The following is an 18,249-nucleotide window of genomic DNA, read 5'->3' on the forward strand; positions in this document are numbered from 1 at the left end:
GCTTCGACCCTCATGTAATGTTCCTTTTTTTCCACCAGATCCGCAACGACATGATAGAACTTGCTGTAATCGCCACACTTGGGGGCATTTGGTTCATGTTTTCACTGAAGCATTGTAATGGAAAATGGGACATCGTCCAAAAAATGACTTGTCATGTTATTAGTTCGATTCCTGGAGTAGCGTAAAACCTTGGGAAAAACATTAAAACGGGCAAAGTGTTTGAAGTTAACACTCCAATCAATTTCACAACACAAATTTATGTGCCCGTCGTGTCTTAGCCGTGAGGGAACCCGTTCACGAGGACCCTAAACACATTTTTAAGTGTTAGCACGCCACAAAACAGATATTTATCCTAAACATGAGCATGATGAACATTCTGTGATGACGGAGAAAGGGAATTGTGGGGATATGCTTTTCCTGATGTACATCTAGGGCTGGATTTATCCAAACTGCTAATACTGCCAAGTTTGTTTGTTTTTTGTTCATTAGGATTTTAACGTCTTGTTTTACACTTTTGGTTACATTCATGACAGAAACGGTAGTTACTCAATACACAAGATTCGTCAGTTCACAAGGTTATATCGAACACAGTCTTGGACACCTCACTTGCATGTCTTTGGACTGTGGGAGGAAACCGGAGCACCCGGAGGAAACCCACACGGACACGGGTGAGAACATGCAAACTCCGCACAGAAAGGACCCGGACCGCCCCACCTGGGGATCAAACCCAGGACCTACTTGCTGTGAGGCGACTACTATCAGTAAACCATGGTAAGAATATGAAGAAGATCAGAGCAGGTCAACATTTTCACCCCAAAATGGTAAGTGGTTGCTAGGGCAAAATTATTGACCTCTTCGCATATTAATTCTATTATATAAAATGGCACTGCTGTCTACGTCTCGATCTCAGTCATTTATGTGATGTAGACAGCAGTGCCCTTTTTATGTGTCTATACTATGCAGCACATGTGTCAAACTCAAGGCTCGCGACAGCTTGTCTTAAAATACACTGTAAAATTGTACATAAACTGCATCTCCCACAATGCATGCCGATGTTGCGACCCGCAAAGTGACTGCATCCCGCCACTAGATGGAAGTGTTTCCACATCAGCGTTTAATTGTGTCGGTTTTCCAACAAGTGATGGTGAGAAATATTTACCAATAATCCCAAAATGTACAAGAAGAGAACATTTAAGCAGAAGGAAGTAAAATTTAATAAAAAATGGGAAAGTGAATACATTTTCACGAGTTTGTGCTTCAAGAAGAAAAACCAGTATGTCTCTTGTGTTTGAGGCCGTGTCTGTGGTAAAGGAGTACAATATAAATGTAGATCTACATTATAAATATACAGTATAAATTTGGCATTTTGACACCAAACACAGAATTTAGCCTCCAAGACTTAAAAGGCACCATAATGCAGATGTGGCCCTCGGTGAAAATGAGTTTGACACCCCTGCTATACGGCTAAATGTGTGTGGACGCTTGACCATGTGCTTGTTGGACATCCTATTAAATCAACTTCAAAAAAAAGAAATAATTTTAAAATACGTTTGATTAAAATATATGCCACCATGCCAGAAATTAAAATGTTAATTTGAATCTTTAAACTGAAGTCTTCACTGATAAAATCAGTAAAAATCAATTTCAGAGAAAAAACAAATAGTTCCCCAGTGTCCCAGTAGAAATGCCTCTCTCCAGTTCATGACCTCGGATAAGATCAGGTCCAGAGCATCTTATACAGACAAGAGTCAAACAAATGATCCTCGCTCCATTGAACTTTTCCTGGCTAATACAGTCCCGGGATGCATAGATGCTTTAATGCTTCACTGTTTAACACGCACCGTTACGACAGAACTGCTCTCTATCAGTCGTACAGACCTCCATTCCGGCCTTGAGAAAGATCGATAAGTACCATGGAGGCCCATATGAGAACAATTAACTGACACATTCTCTTCATAATTGGTGATGATTTTACTGGCGACAGTTTCAAAGATGCAACATCACACCCATGTTTTCTCAGAAAAGCCCTGAATACTCTTTCTGTTACATCATATTTAGTGGATGATATTGTTAAGATAAATGTTACATCTCTGGTGCTGTTTAGATACCAGCCAAGTGAAGCTTATTGCACGATAATAGATGAAGCTAAGATCACACATGGGTCAGCATCTGCTAAACCACACCAAGGAATCTGTGGAAAAAGACATGCACTACACATTTGGAATACCACCCAGGTCATCCATTTACACTGAGTAACTAGAGGAATCTGGACCAACCACGTCAAGACTGAGGAAGACTATTGACACTGTTTGTGCTTGGGAATGTTCATGACTGTTACATTCTGACACGACTAGACCACCTTTTTTACCTCACCTATCATTTACTCAGTACCATGTACTGTCCAACACTACACTTGTCTCTAGTCTTGTCGCTCCTGATTACTTTTTTAGATTAGCTGATCAGTCTTTTTTATTTATTGTAGGCCTTTTTGTATTCATTGTGCTGTTGTTTATCTGCACTGTGTGTATTGTACTGTCTTGCACTTTTTGTTCTATGTTGGTCCTGGAGGAACGTTGTTTCGTTTCAATATGTACTTGTATATAGCTGAAATGACAATAAAGTCTCTCTTGAACCTTAAATTTGGGGTGCTATATGAAGCGCTTCGTGTACAAAATATTACACTTTTGTAGATGCTTGTTGGACCTGAATCTACCTCACTGGCTGGTCGGTTAGTTGGAGTTTGTTGCTAGCAAAATAGCTAACGTAGCACCACAGTACTACTTATAAATAGTTGGGTGACCATATTTTGGTTTTGAATAAAGAGGACGCTTGGTCTGGGGAAGGAGAAGGTGTGTGTGTGTGTGTGTGTGTGTGTGTGTGTGTGTGTGTGTGTGTGTGTTTGGGGGGGGGGGGGGGGGGGGCTGCTCTGAATGTGGCGCTATCATGGCATTGACAATAACTTCTATCTTAGTACACACACTTGGATGTTTATGCTGTTTCAGAATCAGGAAAATACTTTTTAACAAGGCAGACGTGCTGCAGTCCGTTGATCTGTAGCTGTTGTGATGCTTCATGGTATGAAATGCAAAAACTCCCTCTGCAGCAGTAACAACATCTTCTGTGTTACTCTGTCTTTACCTAACAAACGGTTTCCTTTAGCTGCAGCTTTGTGTTTTGCCTTTATTTAACACTGACACATACAGTACGTGTCAGCTTTGCGGGTCATGCATTCTGCTTACCAAGGATCCCGACCGAGACAAAAACACTGTTTTTTTTCTGTAATTCATATGTAAATTTTCATTTGCACTTGGGCATTTTTAAGAGAAGTGTGAGAAGGCGGGACCTAAAGAAAACCTGAATCCTGGACATTTTTGGCGATTTAGGTGATTTAAAATACTGGCTGGATGCATTTTTAGGTCCCAAAATAGAGGACATGTCCGGGAAAAAGAGGACGTATGGTCACCCTACAAATAGTAAAATACAAAAATTAAAGATATTCCATCCATGGGCGCTCAGGTGGCGCAGCGGTAAAACACGCTAGCACACCAGAGCTGACATTTCGAACTCGTCATTTCAAATCTCAGCTCTGCTATCCTGCAGGCTGGGCGCCTACATGAAAAACGATTGGCTGTTGTTCATAGAAGGTGGAAGCCGGACGGGAATTCCTCATAACTGATGCAATTACGACCCCTACTGCACAGATACGAGTGATAATGTGTGATCAGGGTGTGGCTCTCGTGCGGGTGAAAAGATGCAGTCGGCTACTGCACACGTGTCGGAGGGGGCATGTGTTAGTCACGGCTTGCTCAGTCAGAGTGGAGATCAACATCAGTAGAGAGGAAGCGTAACACAATTGGGTGATTGGATATGCTAAGTTGGAAGAAAAAAAGGGGAGAAAATGCATAAACAGCAAAACAATTCCAGTATCACATGTTTATGGTTGAAATTCATGCCGCAAACACTTGAGTCTGTTTTTAAGAGTAGAATTATTTCATATAAGCCGGATGTTCCTAATACATTGTCCAGCGAGTGTGTAATCTGAATGAAAAGCATGCAACATGAAGGCCCTTCCTAAAAGAGGAAGGCATTCTGGATCGTTCTTCTGACTCTGTGCCAGATTTGTTGGTTTGGTTGGCCAGATGACTCTGGCATAGCATTGAGGAAAAGAAAGATCGACAATTTCTCACATGCAGGGGCAGGAAGCAGCTGGAGTCCAGCAAACACAGCCCAATAATAACAGCAGAATCATGCGCTGACACACAGGGCTTTATTTACTGCAAGCCTGTCTATTTACTTCCTTTCTCTTTCTACAATGATTAGGACCAGGCTCAATAATGCAAAATATGAAAAATATGCAGCCCTGGTCTAAAAAAAAAAAAGAGGTAACAATGCAAATAAGAAGTTTTGGATGCATGCGTTTGCTCTGCATGAGACGTTTTACTAGCTTCGTTTTATCAGTATCATCTTTTTAATAAACAATACGTCCAGAGCAGTTTTCTGAAAAATAAACACTGATAACATCTCATCTAAAGGAATTTCCTTGGTTTGCTAATTTTGGGGATTTTAGCTGCCCAACAACAAAGTCTTAAAGTGCAAATGAATCAAAGCAAAAAATCTAATATGAATATAATCTAAAATTATTCAAATGTTTAAAAACAACGAACCTCAAAGAAAGACGGGAAGGGATTTGCATATTTCTCCCTCTACAGTGCATAATATCATAAAAAGATTCAAGGAATCAGGAGGAATTTTAGTGCATAAAGGCTAAGGGCGCAAGCTTAAGCTGAACACCTGTGATCTTCAATCCTTCAGACGGCACTGCATCAAGAACCACCACTCAACAATAGCTGATATAACCACATGGGTGAGCGATTACTTTGGCAAACCTTTGTCAAGCACTACAATACAGAGTTACATGCACAAATGCCACTTAAAACTTTACTGTGCAAAAAAGAAGCCTTATGTTAACCATGTCCAGAAGCAGCATCGACTTTTCTGGGCTCAGAGGCATCTAGGATGGACCATTACACGATGGACCAAAGACGAAAAGGACCATCCAGACTGTTATCAGCAACAATTCCAAAAGCCAGGGTCTGTTATGGTATTGGGTGTGTCAGTGCCCTTGGCAAAGGTCGTTTACACTTCTGTGATGGCAGCATTAATGCAGAAAAGTACACTGAGATCTTAAAGCGACATATGATGCCTTCAAGACGTCAACTTTTCCAGGGACGTTCATTTCCAGGGATGTTTATTAATAAATGAAATGAAGTTGAGCAGACAAAACATGAAATCTCAGGTTCAAACTGTCTGCAATTAAATAAAAGTCAAAGTAAATATAAGAAACTCTGTGTTTTTTATTACTTGATTGTCCAAGCTGTCCCAACTTTTTCAGATTTTAGGTTGTAAAAGTTTCCAAAACTCTCTAAGAGAAAGAGAACAATATTCCCCTAAATGTTATTGTTCATTCATTTATGCCTTATAAAGACACTGTCATGCTAAAAGAGACCACTCCTGTGGATGTACTTGAAATTGTATGGATTTAGAGTGATCTCATACCAGCATAATATCCCCTTAACATAATGGTGCCCCTTTAGATTTTAGGGGTTAAGCATTTAGACCTGTACTGTTCTCTTGGTGGTGTATCTTTCACACATGCCATGTTTTCCTCTACTTTCCTTTTTTTTTTTTGCACCACCAGATCCTTTGTTTAAGGTCAGCTGGGCCAGCTCAAAATGTTTATACCTTACACCACGTGTCAAACTTAAGGCCAGCAGGCCAAATTTCGGCCCGCCACATCATTTTATGTGGCACGCGAGAGCTTAAAGGAAGTATGATTGTCTTAAAATACACCGTAAAATCGTACATATACTGCATCTCCCACAATGCATGCCGATTTTGTGACCCACAAAGTGACCGCATCCCGCCACTAGATGGCAGTGTTTCCAGATCAGCGTTTAACTGAGACGGTTTTCCAACAAGTGATGTTGAGAAATATTTACCAATAATCCCAAAATGTACAAGCAGAAAATTTAATGAAAGATGGGACAGTGAAAACAAGTTTGTGCTTTCAGAAGAGAAACCGGTACGTCTCTTGTGTTATGAGGCCGTGTCTGTGGTAAAGGAGTACAATATAAATGTAGATATGCATTATAAATCTACAGAATAAATTTGGCATTTTGACACCAAACACAGAATTTAGCCTCCAAGAAAAACAACAAATTGTTCAAGACTTAAAAGACAGACTGCAATCACAGGAGGATATGTTACAATCGGCCCTTTGAGGGCCACCATAATGCAGATGTGGCCCTTGGTGAAAATGAGTTGACACCCCTGCCTTACACAGAGCAAAAAAAAAAAAAATCCTACACCATGCCTGTCTTGTTCCTCAACTTATTTTCCTTTAATCGGTCACACATATGTATAGATGTCAGGGAACACTGCTAATACCAATGCTATTGTTTTTCTCAAGCTATGAGAAACCTAAAATTCACCCTCTTCCTTCCCCTCCATCCTCCAAGTGGTTGAAAATCTGTTTCTGGTCATGACCCTGAATTCTTTGAGATTATGAATCGATCTGATGCTTATCTTCTTGGTGAGTCATTTCTCCCATGATTTTGTGCGAATGTGAAAAACCAGCCCTCGTTGCATAACCCGCTAGTCATGAGCCTTGAATTCCTCTCAGGAACAGAGTGTAGTAGTTTGTGCTAAGAAATGCTAATCTGTGTTTGTCATGGCAAAAACACAACCCTAAGCTAAACGGACTTCAAACGCGTGCCCCGGTGACCGCTCGGACCTCGGAGATGTTCGGTGTCACGTAAGAACGATCCTCTACGGAGAAGTCCAAGCCAGAACTGTGAGTGAAGATACCAAGATTTGGAAAACTCAAAACATGCTTTTGAAATCAAAACAGCCAAAAGTATGTGGACACCCCTTCTAATTGAGTGTACATGTTTTTTTTAACTACATTCAGTGCTAATTTATGTACAAAATCAACAATAATAAAGTAATTATATGCTTTTAACTATTTAGCAACAGTTTGGAGAACGTATTCCAAGTTATTCCATTAGTTCTAGCATGACTTTGCACAAAGCTAGGTCCGTAAATTAATGATAAGTTAGAGAACTTTGGTATAAAGGAACTCCTGATCTGCATAAAAGCCCTGTCCTCAATTCTATTAAACACATAACCAAGCGTTCTTATTCAACATCAGTTCCTCACTTCAGTTCCGAATGTGGACAAATTTCTACAGACACTCAAAAACCTTGTATAAAGCTTTTCCTGACAGGTAAAGGCTGGTATAGTCACAACAGGAAGGCAACTACATATTAATGCTCAGGGTTTGTGAGGTTCCAGGTCATGTGTCCATAAACTTTTAGTTATAGAGCACATGCCACCCTGTTCCAGCCAAAGGGAGCATCACAAGCCCCCTTTGACACAAGTGCATTTGCTGACAACTTATCAGGCATACCAGATACGGAACGTACAATAATGGGTTCAATTCCCAGGCTGGGTGGCCAGGGTCCTTTCTGCGTGGAGATTGCATGTTCTCCTCATGTCTGTGTGGGTTTCCTCCGGGTGCTCTGGTTACCTCCCACAGTCCAAAGACATACAGTCAGACCAACAGGAGCTACTAAAATTGCCCTGAGTGTGTGTGTGTGTGTGTGTGTGTGTGTGTTTGCCCTGTGAGGAACTGGCAACTTGTCTTGTAATTTGTTTTCTGCCTTTCGCCCAGTGAATCAGACCCACCGAGACCCTGACCAGGATGAAGCAGTGGTAACATTTACATTTTCGACATTTAGCAGACGCTTTTATCCAAAGCGACCAACAATTATCATTGAATACAATTTGAGCAATTGAGGGTTGAGAGCCTTGCCAGGGGCCAAAAACTGGCAACTTGGCGGGGTGGTGGGGCTTGAACCAGCAAACTTCTGATTACTAGTCAAGTACCTTAACCGCTGAGCTACCACTGCCCTCTATGTAAAACAGACAATGAATAAATAAATAAATAAATAAATAAATAAATGAATACATTTAAGTAAGTGGAAAGTAATCAGATTACATTCATCCATCACTTTGTAATGCAGTATTCGTTTATCATTGTTTCTATAGTCAGTTTGGAACTCGGTAATTAGTCCTGCCACAGAGTATAGGCAATTTTAGTGCCAGTCATAAGCTGAGCTGTTGTTCTTCCTAGAGATTTACACTTGGTGCTGATGGCTTTGGTGCAGCTCCTGGGTTTGATCTGGTAACTATGCTGATCACATGTGTTTCCATCACTACTCACATGCAGAAGGTGGACTGGCTACTCTAGACTGTCATAAGTTATGAGTACAGACCAAATCAGAGCAGGTATTATTTAGGTGGTGGATGATTCTCAGCACTGCAGTGACACTGACATGGTGGTGGTGTGTTAGTGTGTGTTGTGTTGGTATGAGTGGATAAGACGCAGCAATGCTGATGGAGTTTTTAAACACCTCACTGTCCCTGCTGGACTGAGAATACTCCACCAACCAAAAATATCCATCCAACAGCGCCCCGTGGGCAGCGTCCTGTGACCACTGATGAAGGTCTAGAAGATGACCAACTCAAACAGCAGCAATAGATGAGTGAGCGTCTCTGACTTTACATCTACAAGGTGGACCAACTAGGTAGGAGTGTCTAATAGAGTGGACATGGTATTTAAAAACTCCAGCAGTGCTGCTGTGTCTGATCCACTCATACCAGCACAACACACTAACACACCACCACCATGTCAGTGTCACTGCAGTGCTGAGAATCATCCACCATCTAAATAATACCTGCTCTGTGGTGGTCCTGTGGGGGTCCTGGCCATTGAAGAACAGGGTAAAAGCAGGGTAAAAAATGTATGTAGAGAAACAGATGGACTACAGTCAGTAATTGTAGAACTACAAATGCTTCTATGTGGTAAGTGGAGCTGATAAAATGGACAGTGTGTGTAGAAACAAGGAGGTGGTTTTAATGTTATGGCTGATCGGTGTAATTATGCTTCTATAACCTCAAAAGTGCGATCGTATCATGCAGTCATATTCCATGTGTTTTACGTGCGATTTACGCTGACATGGATCGGCTCCCGCTCCAGATTTCCAGCAGGAACCATGAGTCAGCATGGCATAAGCATTATTTGATATCCTGAGGTTTCTTTATTAACGAACGTACGGAGAAAGAACGGGTGGGCGGACGTTCCCGGGGCACCAGGCAAAATATAAAGCCTGTTGAACACTAATAGCACACGAGCAAAAGTCCCTCCAAAAGAAACACACCGGTGATTAAGTCGAATTCCCGGAGAAACTAAAAACAAGGCGCTCTGTTGACTCACTAGAGTACAAAATCTGCCTCGACAAGTCCAGCCGTTCCTTCCGAAGTGATCAAAAACAGAGCATTGTTCACCAAACGCTCTCAAGTTCCTAATATTTATTCCTTTTCAGAAACATTACATGGAAAGGGTCAAAGTGGGTCCGGTGCCTATCCCGAAGTCCATTGCCGATCAGGAATAAAGGTACACCTCTTCTTCTTCCTCGGCCTTTGTCCCGTTCGGTTGCGGGGTCGGCTCTCGGCGGAGAAACACTTTCTCCGCACAGAAAGGACCCGGACCGCCCTACCTGGGGATCGAACACAGGACCTTCTTGCTTTGAGGTGACAGTGCTACCCACTAAGCCACCGTGCCACCCTGGATCAAAGGTACACCATATGGACAAAAGTATTGGGACATTTACATTTTTGGCATTTAGCAGACGCCTTTATCCAAAGCGACTTACAGTACTGTGACAGTGCATTGTCTAAGCAATTGAGGGTTAAGGGCCTTGCCCAAGGGCCCAACAGCAGTAACCTGGCAGTGGTGGGGCTTGAACATGTGACCTTCTGATTACTAGTCCAGTACCTTAACCCACTAGCCTACAACGTCCCGACATACTCGTATTTCAGCCAGACATTTGCTATCGTGTGTAATAAATCAATCACATAAAGGCACAAATTATGTGCTTCCAATTTTGCAGCAACAGTTTAGGGAAGGCCCTTTTCTGTTCCAGCATGGCTGTGCCCCTGTGCACGAAGCAACATCTATAGCAAAAAAAATGAAGAAAAGCTCGATTTAAAGAACTCAGCCCCACTGAACAGCTTTGGAATGAACTGGAACATCAATTAAAGCTTTCTTGACCAACATTAATGCCCAGCCGTACAATGCTCCTTTGACTGAATGGGCACAAATTCCTACAGACATTCCTACAGGCTGTTGTTATAGCTGAAAAGGTCACTCTCTTTTACTATGATTTATTTTTGAATTTTGATGTCCAACAGGCTCCTTTTAGCCATATAGTGAATGTGGCAACCTCACCATGAGCTTGTTGGACATCCCGTCCCATAGCCCCTCTGACATTTGTGGCTATAACAGCCCTCAATCCTCTGGGAAGTGTGCCATCTAATCAGAACCTGACTAGAAATTGGCATTTCAATTCATTCCAGGTCAGTTTAATGAGGTTGAGGTCAGGGCTCTTTGCAGGACACTGGGGTTCCCCTAGATCAAACTGGTTTTACAGACTTTTCTAAGTGCCCAGACAGGCAATCATGTTAAAACTTACATCACTTTTTTAAAAATATTTTGTTTATGCATTCTCTCCCCTTTTTCTCTCATTGAGCGCATCCAGTTGCCCGATGCTTCCTCTCCACCAATGCCGATCCAGGCCAATCCCTCCCACACGTGGGCAGCAGCGGTATGTATTTTGTCACCTACACTTTGACGAATGCAATGCGGATCAGCACTGTGTACGGAGAGACACACCCTGACAGCACTCTTTTCCCGTCCCTGTGCTGGCGCCATCAATCAGCCAGCAGAGGTCGTAATTGCATTAGTTATGAGAGAGTCCCTATTCGGCTTTTAATTTCCCACCCCTATCTGAACAACAGGCCGATCGTTGTTCATGTAGCCGCTCAGCCCAGCCAACAGGCAGAGCTGAGACTCGATAAGATGTTTTCAAGATCCCAGCTCTGGTTCCAGCGTGTGTTCTTACCGCGGCGCCACCTGAGCTTTTCTACACAGTCACCTTCCTGTTCAATGCATTTTTCCCAGCATCATACCAACTTTTTAATGCCATCAGCAATTTTGGTGGAGTTGGGTCGCGCAACGCTGATGCACCGCTGCTTTCACACCATCCCATGAAAATCTTCTTCCACTTAAAGCTTCTTTGAGCATCCAAAAAGGTGGAAATCAGATGGTGCTAAATCCAGGCTATAAGCTCTCTCAGTCTCTCAGACACAACCAATTAACGAAAATATAAAAGTGAGGAAACTTTTTGAAGATCCGTCATAAAATGTAATAATTACCAGGAGTCTCTACATGCATTGATTTATACCCTGGGAAAATGGGTTTAAATATTTGTTATGATAAAAACTGTCAGCCCTATGTCAGGATGCACCCTTCACTATGCTTTACAGTTAGAATGAGCTGAAATTACTAGAACTTCTGTTGATCAGGGCAGGGTTTACATGATAGATCTTGAGGTCCACCCCATGGGACCTTGATGATAGGTCCCATGTATTCAGTCGATCTATTCCTTGTTTACAGCCCCTATACGCCAGAATGAGAGGCATAAGCGTGGCTTCAAATTTCAGAATAAACACTTGTTGCTTTACCAACATGCTGGTCAGTGTTTACTCCACAAATGTTTACCCCACTGTCCAGAACCCTGACAAATCTGATTAAGCCAGGTGGGTTAGGTCTAATTGAAGAGCGTAATGCTTTGTGATGTGATGTTTGCAGATTGTAATGTAGTGTTAATAAACATTGCATGAGTAATTAAGCAGGTAACAGGAGCCAAATTAAGCTGGCTGTTTGATGTGGTAAAACGGAGGCGTAAATATATTCAGAGGACAAAGAGGGCTCATGGACTCCTTCGGTCGGGCCATTAGACTAACAGATGTGCTTGCCCACACGCCTGGCATTGCGGTCGAGGTTTAAGAGCCTTCTATTTACAAATTGAGATGCCAGACCCTCCTTCAGAAGGATGCAAAAGACAGACACGGCCTCTGCACCTTTTTAACCCCTTCACGGCATGTGACGCCACTAAGCCATTACGTCCCCAGCTTCTTCATCTGTATGTAATTAGAGAGCTCAGATGCCCAGCAAGGTGCTGACTTATGAATAAAATAAACTGTCAAAGCACAAAAGCTCGACCGCAGACCGCAGCAGGAAAAAGGGGCCCGCCAGCTGCATCATCAGTCACAGCTCTCGTTAGAGCCGCACCGAAATCAGCTTTGTAATTTGCCGTGGTTGGGGTGAAATCATTCAGAGCAAATCGTGCGTTACTTGATTCAGCATCCGCAGGATGTTTGATGCCATGGCTGGTTTTTCTCTCAGAGTAAGGGTGGACGTCGAGCGTAAGTCCCATCAAAGGATATTAAAGCTAAGCTGGAAACCACAGCAACCAGTTACAGAAACTCTCAAACTCTCAAATTTGTGGGTTTGGCAGTAGTTTGTATCAGACCTGGTATCAAGCTTTTCAATAAAATGTAATTCAGTGCATAAAGACACTTCAAAGTGAATAAATGAGCACAAAGAAAAAAATATGTATTAATAAACATTTTGTCCTACTTTTAGTATTGTTCTAGTTCAGATAACAGTGCGGTTGATTTGACATGAGACCAATAAAACATGAGCACTGAAATAACACATATATTCAATTTTCCTAGAAACTGCACCCTGTGGAAGCACCTACTGATGTAAATAAAGTCGACCTACCTCTGCAGTAATTCTGCTCATCCACATAAAAGCCGGCAGAGCAGCGTATGGGTCTGAAGTGGCTGGGAACCCGGCGATGAGGCGGCTGTGGATTTGGAACTGGAGGGTTCGGGTTTGGGTTTGGAGGGGGTGGCGGGGTTGGAGGATCGGTCGGCTGTGGGGTGACGGTATCGCTGCTCACAAAGATCTGAGCGTTCTGCGGCAGGCAGAGGTATCCACCGAAGTGGTTGTAGCATTTCATTCCTCCTTTGCAGGCATCAGCAACGATAGAACACTCGTCAATGTCTGTCAGAAAAGAGAGGAGAGAGAGTGCTGGTACTGAACCAAATTTGTTTTTAAGGAATCACATTGATGGTCTAGGTTATGATCTGACTGATGTCCAATGGGGTACCAGCCAGACAAAAGTTGCTTTCATGGGCTTTACAAATGCAAAATGCATTAAAACATTGGCCTAAAGTATGAAAAGTACAAAACTTAAAACAGCTTCTGTCCTTTAGTTTGACATAACTGCAGTCACTGTCACTGGACACATTTAGCTATGGGTACGTTTCAAAAGATCACAACTACACTCACCTATACAGAGCACCTATACACTTATTATTATTTTATAAAATACACCTACCATTCAGATGGGTATACAATTACTGACAGTAGTCCATCTGGAGCTTTGTACATTTTGTAAACCCCCCCCCATACAATATTTATTAATCAAAAGCACCCCCTTAGAGAGGTGACATATGGTCCATGTTAACATGATTGCATCGTATGATTCCTGCAGATTTGTCACATTTCCTATTCTACCACATCCTAAAAGATTGGATTCAGATCTAGTGACTGGGAAGGCCATTAAACACTAACATCAATTTCAAAAAAGCCAGTTTGAGATGAATTATGCTTTGGCACATTTTGATGGTGAAAGTAGCCATAATGAGATGGTAAATTGTGGCCATATAAGGATGCACATGGTCATCAGCAACACTTATATAAGCTGTGCCATTCAAACAACACTCAATTGGTATTAGATGGCTCAATGTATGCCAAGTATAGTTCCCAACTCCAGCAGCCTTAACTATTGACATAAGGCAGATTGGGTCCATTGATTTAGGTTTTAATGCCAAAACTGTCCATTTATACCAGGTCTGTGCCATCTGTAGCCTCAAAATCCAGGTTCCATAAACCATCTGTTACCAACAGCCATGCCATAGCCAAAATCATTCAACTCAAGTCTGTATGATCTTGCAAACTGAGCTACTGGCATATGACTGGCTGGTTGGGTTAGAGTCTATTACATGTTATAGTACTCACTGCAGTAGTATCTACATATTACAGTACTTGACATCACTACAGTTCTGACTACAGGCTTACAAAAGTAAATATTTCAAGCTGTTTTGATGTACAAACAATTATTTGGCTCCCACCGGCCTGGTCATGCGCTCAACAGTCTCATCTGGCCGTGTCCGAGTTCCTCAAATAAAACTTTCAGAATTCTGTTCTCTAAGAATTCATTTACTTCAAATGTACCCTCAATGTACTTCAGTGGTCCTTAAAGTCTTGTAATGTACTAAAGTAAGTACATGACAGAAGGTCCTCTAACCAAAGGTGGACCCTAGAGGTACTCATCCAGAAATAAATATTTACACCCTGAAAGATACAATTTAATTATTTTTCATAAGCAAGTACAACCAGGCATGTTGTAGCACAGACTGCCCAAAAATTAGGGATGTTGACTGAGAGGACTGACATCTCGTACCTTTGCACACTTGCTTGACAGGATCATACTCATAACCGTCCGTGCACTGTTGATAAGAGAATACTGTTACTTGGCAAGCCGCAACACGTTCCGAATCTCTTGTCAACAAATAAGTATAATAATAACAGTAATAGTAATTCAGAGCCAAATAATATGTTAATTTTCCCCCAGGACTTTAATGCTCTGTAATTATAGAGATCAAAAGCAGGGTCTAGTCAATAACATTCACTTTATAAAAACACTCGCCGTGTAAGTCACGGGTTCCTCAGGTTGTTGGGCCACGACGTAGGCCAACACGGCCATCAGCATGTAGATTCCGGGCATCGTAACAGTCCTGCAATTAAAAACAAAACAAAATGAGCAGAAAACAGGAGGCAAAAAGGAGAAGCTATTCAGAATTTGGCCTCAGTCTTAATGCTGGTCTACGGGCCGTTTAATAGCCGTTCTTACATCACTCTGGGAGATGCTGAGCGAGTGCAAACATGTCCCAAATCTCAAGTTCAGCTGCTGCTTCCCTCTCGTCTTTCCTTTATGAATCACGCTTCCATCTGGATGTCTATTTCAAAACGCTGTTATGCTTAGTCCCGTATGACCAGCGGCAATGAAAAATAGACCAAAAAAAAGAGACACTGTCCTACTGAGGAGGTCAGAAATAGTGCTTCATTTCCTAAAGGGAACTCGCCTGATGTTTTTAAACTTTTTGACATGGCTTGAATTAACTTTAATACATAAAGTGATATATTAAATTTCATTACTATAAGTGAATATTTGCCAGTTCTATTTTAGTAAAAAGGGATGCACTGATTTGACATTAAGTATTGAGGCAAATAGCCCCAAATCATGCTACTATAAAGCCTATTTAAGGCATTTTGCTAAAGAAACAACTACTCTGCTTTCCTTCCACATGCAGAAGGTAAAATGACTGAGTGAGTTCATGTGTAAATGTGTATCGACCTGCAATGAACGTTTCTGAGTAGTGCCGGACCTACCACAACTCTAAGAGATGAAGTGGTTCATTAAAATAAATACATTAATGAATCATTTTATACAAACAATATTGGGGTCTGTGGAACTCTAAACAGTAAGAAAGGTACAATTCTTTACAATATTTAAAGGTTAATGCATTACTATACACTATAACACAATTCCTTAAAATGGAATTTCTATAAAATCTTTGGGAAGTCTTAAATTTAAACAAACTGATTTAAATTGACATGATTATTCCATTTCAGTTCTGCTTTAAAGGCATAAATTCAGCTATTTTTCAGTTTAAATTAAACTCTTTATAATTCATGCACAGATTCAATTTTAATGCTATGATAAAAACATTATAGGCATTAAAAATGACATTTTTATTTAAAAAATGGTCTTGGAACACTTCCCAACAATGTGGCATAAACTCTACTTGTATGACTAAACTAAAGTAGACATTTCCAGTTTAAATGCTAATATGTATGCGTGTCATAAATCTAACACAATGCTCGCGGTTAAATATGGTGGTGGTAGCATCATGCTAGGAAGATGCTTTCCAGCAACAGGGAATGAGAATCTAGTCAAGACTAATACAAATAAATAATAAATAGTGGACAGTACAAAGAGATGCTGAATGTTTGCCAGAAAGCTTCAATTTGGAAAAAGGTCCAAAGTCCCCCACCAAAACAACACCGCAGTCGTTTAAAACAAAGAAAACCGGTGTTATTGTTGTTGTAGCCTAGTTAGTTTTACCTGATCAAAGATCTGTAACATGACTTTAAAATTGCTGTACACTACAATTCCCTAATCAATCTAATGAACTTCATGTTGTTACCAGCTCGATCATGTTGTGCAAAGTATATTTAAGGTGGACAGTCCCACAAGGGCTAGAGAAAACATGCCTATCAATAATTTTAGTGTGTTTGTATCATGCAAATCTGTCATAGAGAAACATTAGATTGGAACCTATAGCCTTTATATATCCAACATTTTTTTGCTTTTCAAAATCTACATCAGAAAAACCAAAACTTTTTTCTTTTTAGGACCTCTGGCTGTGATATATGCCAGTCAGCTCCATTAAGACCTCGCTACAGTTCTGACTACAGGCTTACAAAAGTAAATATTTCAAGCTGTTTTGATGTACAAACAATTATTTGGCTCCCACCGGCCTGGTCATGCGCTCAACAGTCTCATCTGGCCGTGTCCGAGTTCCTCAAATAAAACTTTCAGAATTCTGTTCTATAAGAATTCATTTACTTCAAATGTACCATCAATGTACTTCAGTGGTCCTTAAAGTCTTGTAATGTACTAAATTAAGTACATGACAGAAGGTCCTCTAACCAAAGGTGGACCCTAGAGGTTGACCCTCTGGCTGTGATATATGCCAGTCAGCTCCATTAAGACCTAAACAAAGGGGGCAGTTTATGATTTGTTTTATACTGTTTAATATCATTTATATTATTAAGGTTTCTAACTAAATAAATAAATTTCTCAAACAGTCAAGTTAATATACTGTTATATATATATATATATATATATATACATATATATATATATATATATATAATATATAATATATAATTACATATGTGGGTCCAATTAGGACAAATTGCATATGTGAGTGCCATTTACAGAATCCAACCAAACTTTATAACAGCAAACAAGCTTAACCAACCAATATACACTGGCATGTAACTACAAGAAGTTAAATACACTTCTACTTGAAAATACAATGTATAAAGTTGATCATGATAAAGAATCACACATAACATGTATAAGATCATACAGTAACCAAACTCACCTCCATTGCACTGAACTGAAGCACAGAATGAGAGCTTACCTGGCGTTACCTGTGCCTGCTGCTGTTCGGTATGAGGAACAGCCTCTGTAAAGCTCTAGGCTGCAGATTCTGGCTCCAGTTTCAACTCCAGGGCGATTTAGAGATGAATGAGTGAGTGTGAGTGTCGGTGTGGAGGAGTTAAAGGGGTTCGTGTAATCATAGCGAACAGGCGGAATGCATGGAGGGGGGGAGTGGGCGGTGCGGACAGGTTCTACTGTAAGCTATCACCCACTTTTATCGGAATTACCCTCCCGTGCGCTTGTGGTGAGGTTATGTTTTCTAGGAATGTGGCTCCATCTACAGGTTATTAACCAGCCTTAATTACAGCCCTGGTTTTAAACTGTCAAACAGATCAACTAATGTAATTAAACCTGATTGAAGTCCTTACTGAGAGCTTCTATCCAGGTGGCTCATCAAGTACTGATTCGGTTCCCCATGCTTGGTTTACTTTAAGGTGCGACGGGGAATCGATTCTCCGATTTCAGACATCAAAAATGAGTCGTATACGAGTCGATTCCTGAATTAAGTTTATAGTAAGTGAATCGGTTGGATTTGCTGTGTGTTGAGCGAGTCATATCAAGCTGCTCATGATAAGTTCATACATTTGGCTCCCAAACGGCTCTGCATTCAGAAGCACATAGCCAAATATTTTATTTTATTTTATTTATATATCCTGATGCAACCCTCTTATTTCCATCCAGACTTGGGACCAGCACTGAGAGCGCACTGGCAAGTGTGCCTCCCACTGGCTAGGCTAGTCATTCCTCCCAATGGAAACAGCCTAGTCATTGGATTTTTTTTGTACCTTTTTCATTTAAATATTTATTTATTAGGATTTTAACATCATGTTTTACACACTTTGGTTACATTCATGACAGAAACGGTAGTTACACGTTACACGATTCATCAGTTCAAGTTTTTAATGTCGAACACAGT

The 18,249-nt window shown here is 41.1% G+C and overlaps 1 protein-coding gene across 1 annotated transcript in view; it reads right to left on the minus strand.

Annotated features, from left to right (window-relative positions):
* The window catches only part of LOC134326680 (EGF-containing fibulin-like extracellular matrix protein 1), a 52,242-nt gene extending 34,849 nt beyond the window's left edge, over positions 1-17,393 (minus strand). The window contains exons 1-4 of the mRNA XM_063008864.1: positions 17,314-17,393; positions 14,731-14,835; positions 14,502-14,599; positions 12,752-13,036 (exon numbers count right to left, since the gene is read on the minus strand). Coding sequence (XP_062864934.1) covers positions 12,752-13,036; positions 14,502-14,599; positions 14,731-14,825 — 478 coding nt within the window. The 5' untranslated portion in view covers positions 14,826-14,835; positions 17,314-17,393. The remainder of the gene's footprint in view (positions 1-12,751; positions 13,037-14,501; positions 14,600-14,730; positions 14,836-17,313) is intronic.
* Positions 17,394-18,249: the final 856 nt, after the last annotated feature.

This window comes from Trichomycterus rosablanca, chromosome 14 (genome assembly GCF_030014385.1).
Source record: "Trichomycterus rosablanca isolate fTriRos1 chromosome 14, fTriRos1.hap1, whole genome shotgun sequence".
Taxonomy (NCBI): domain Eukaryota; kingdom Metazoa; phylum Chordata; class Actinopteri; order Siluriformes; family Trichomycteridae; genus Trichomycterus; species Trichomycterus rosablanca.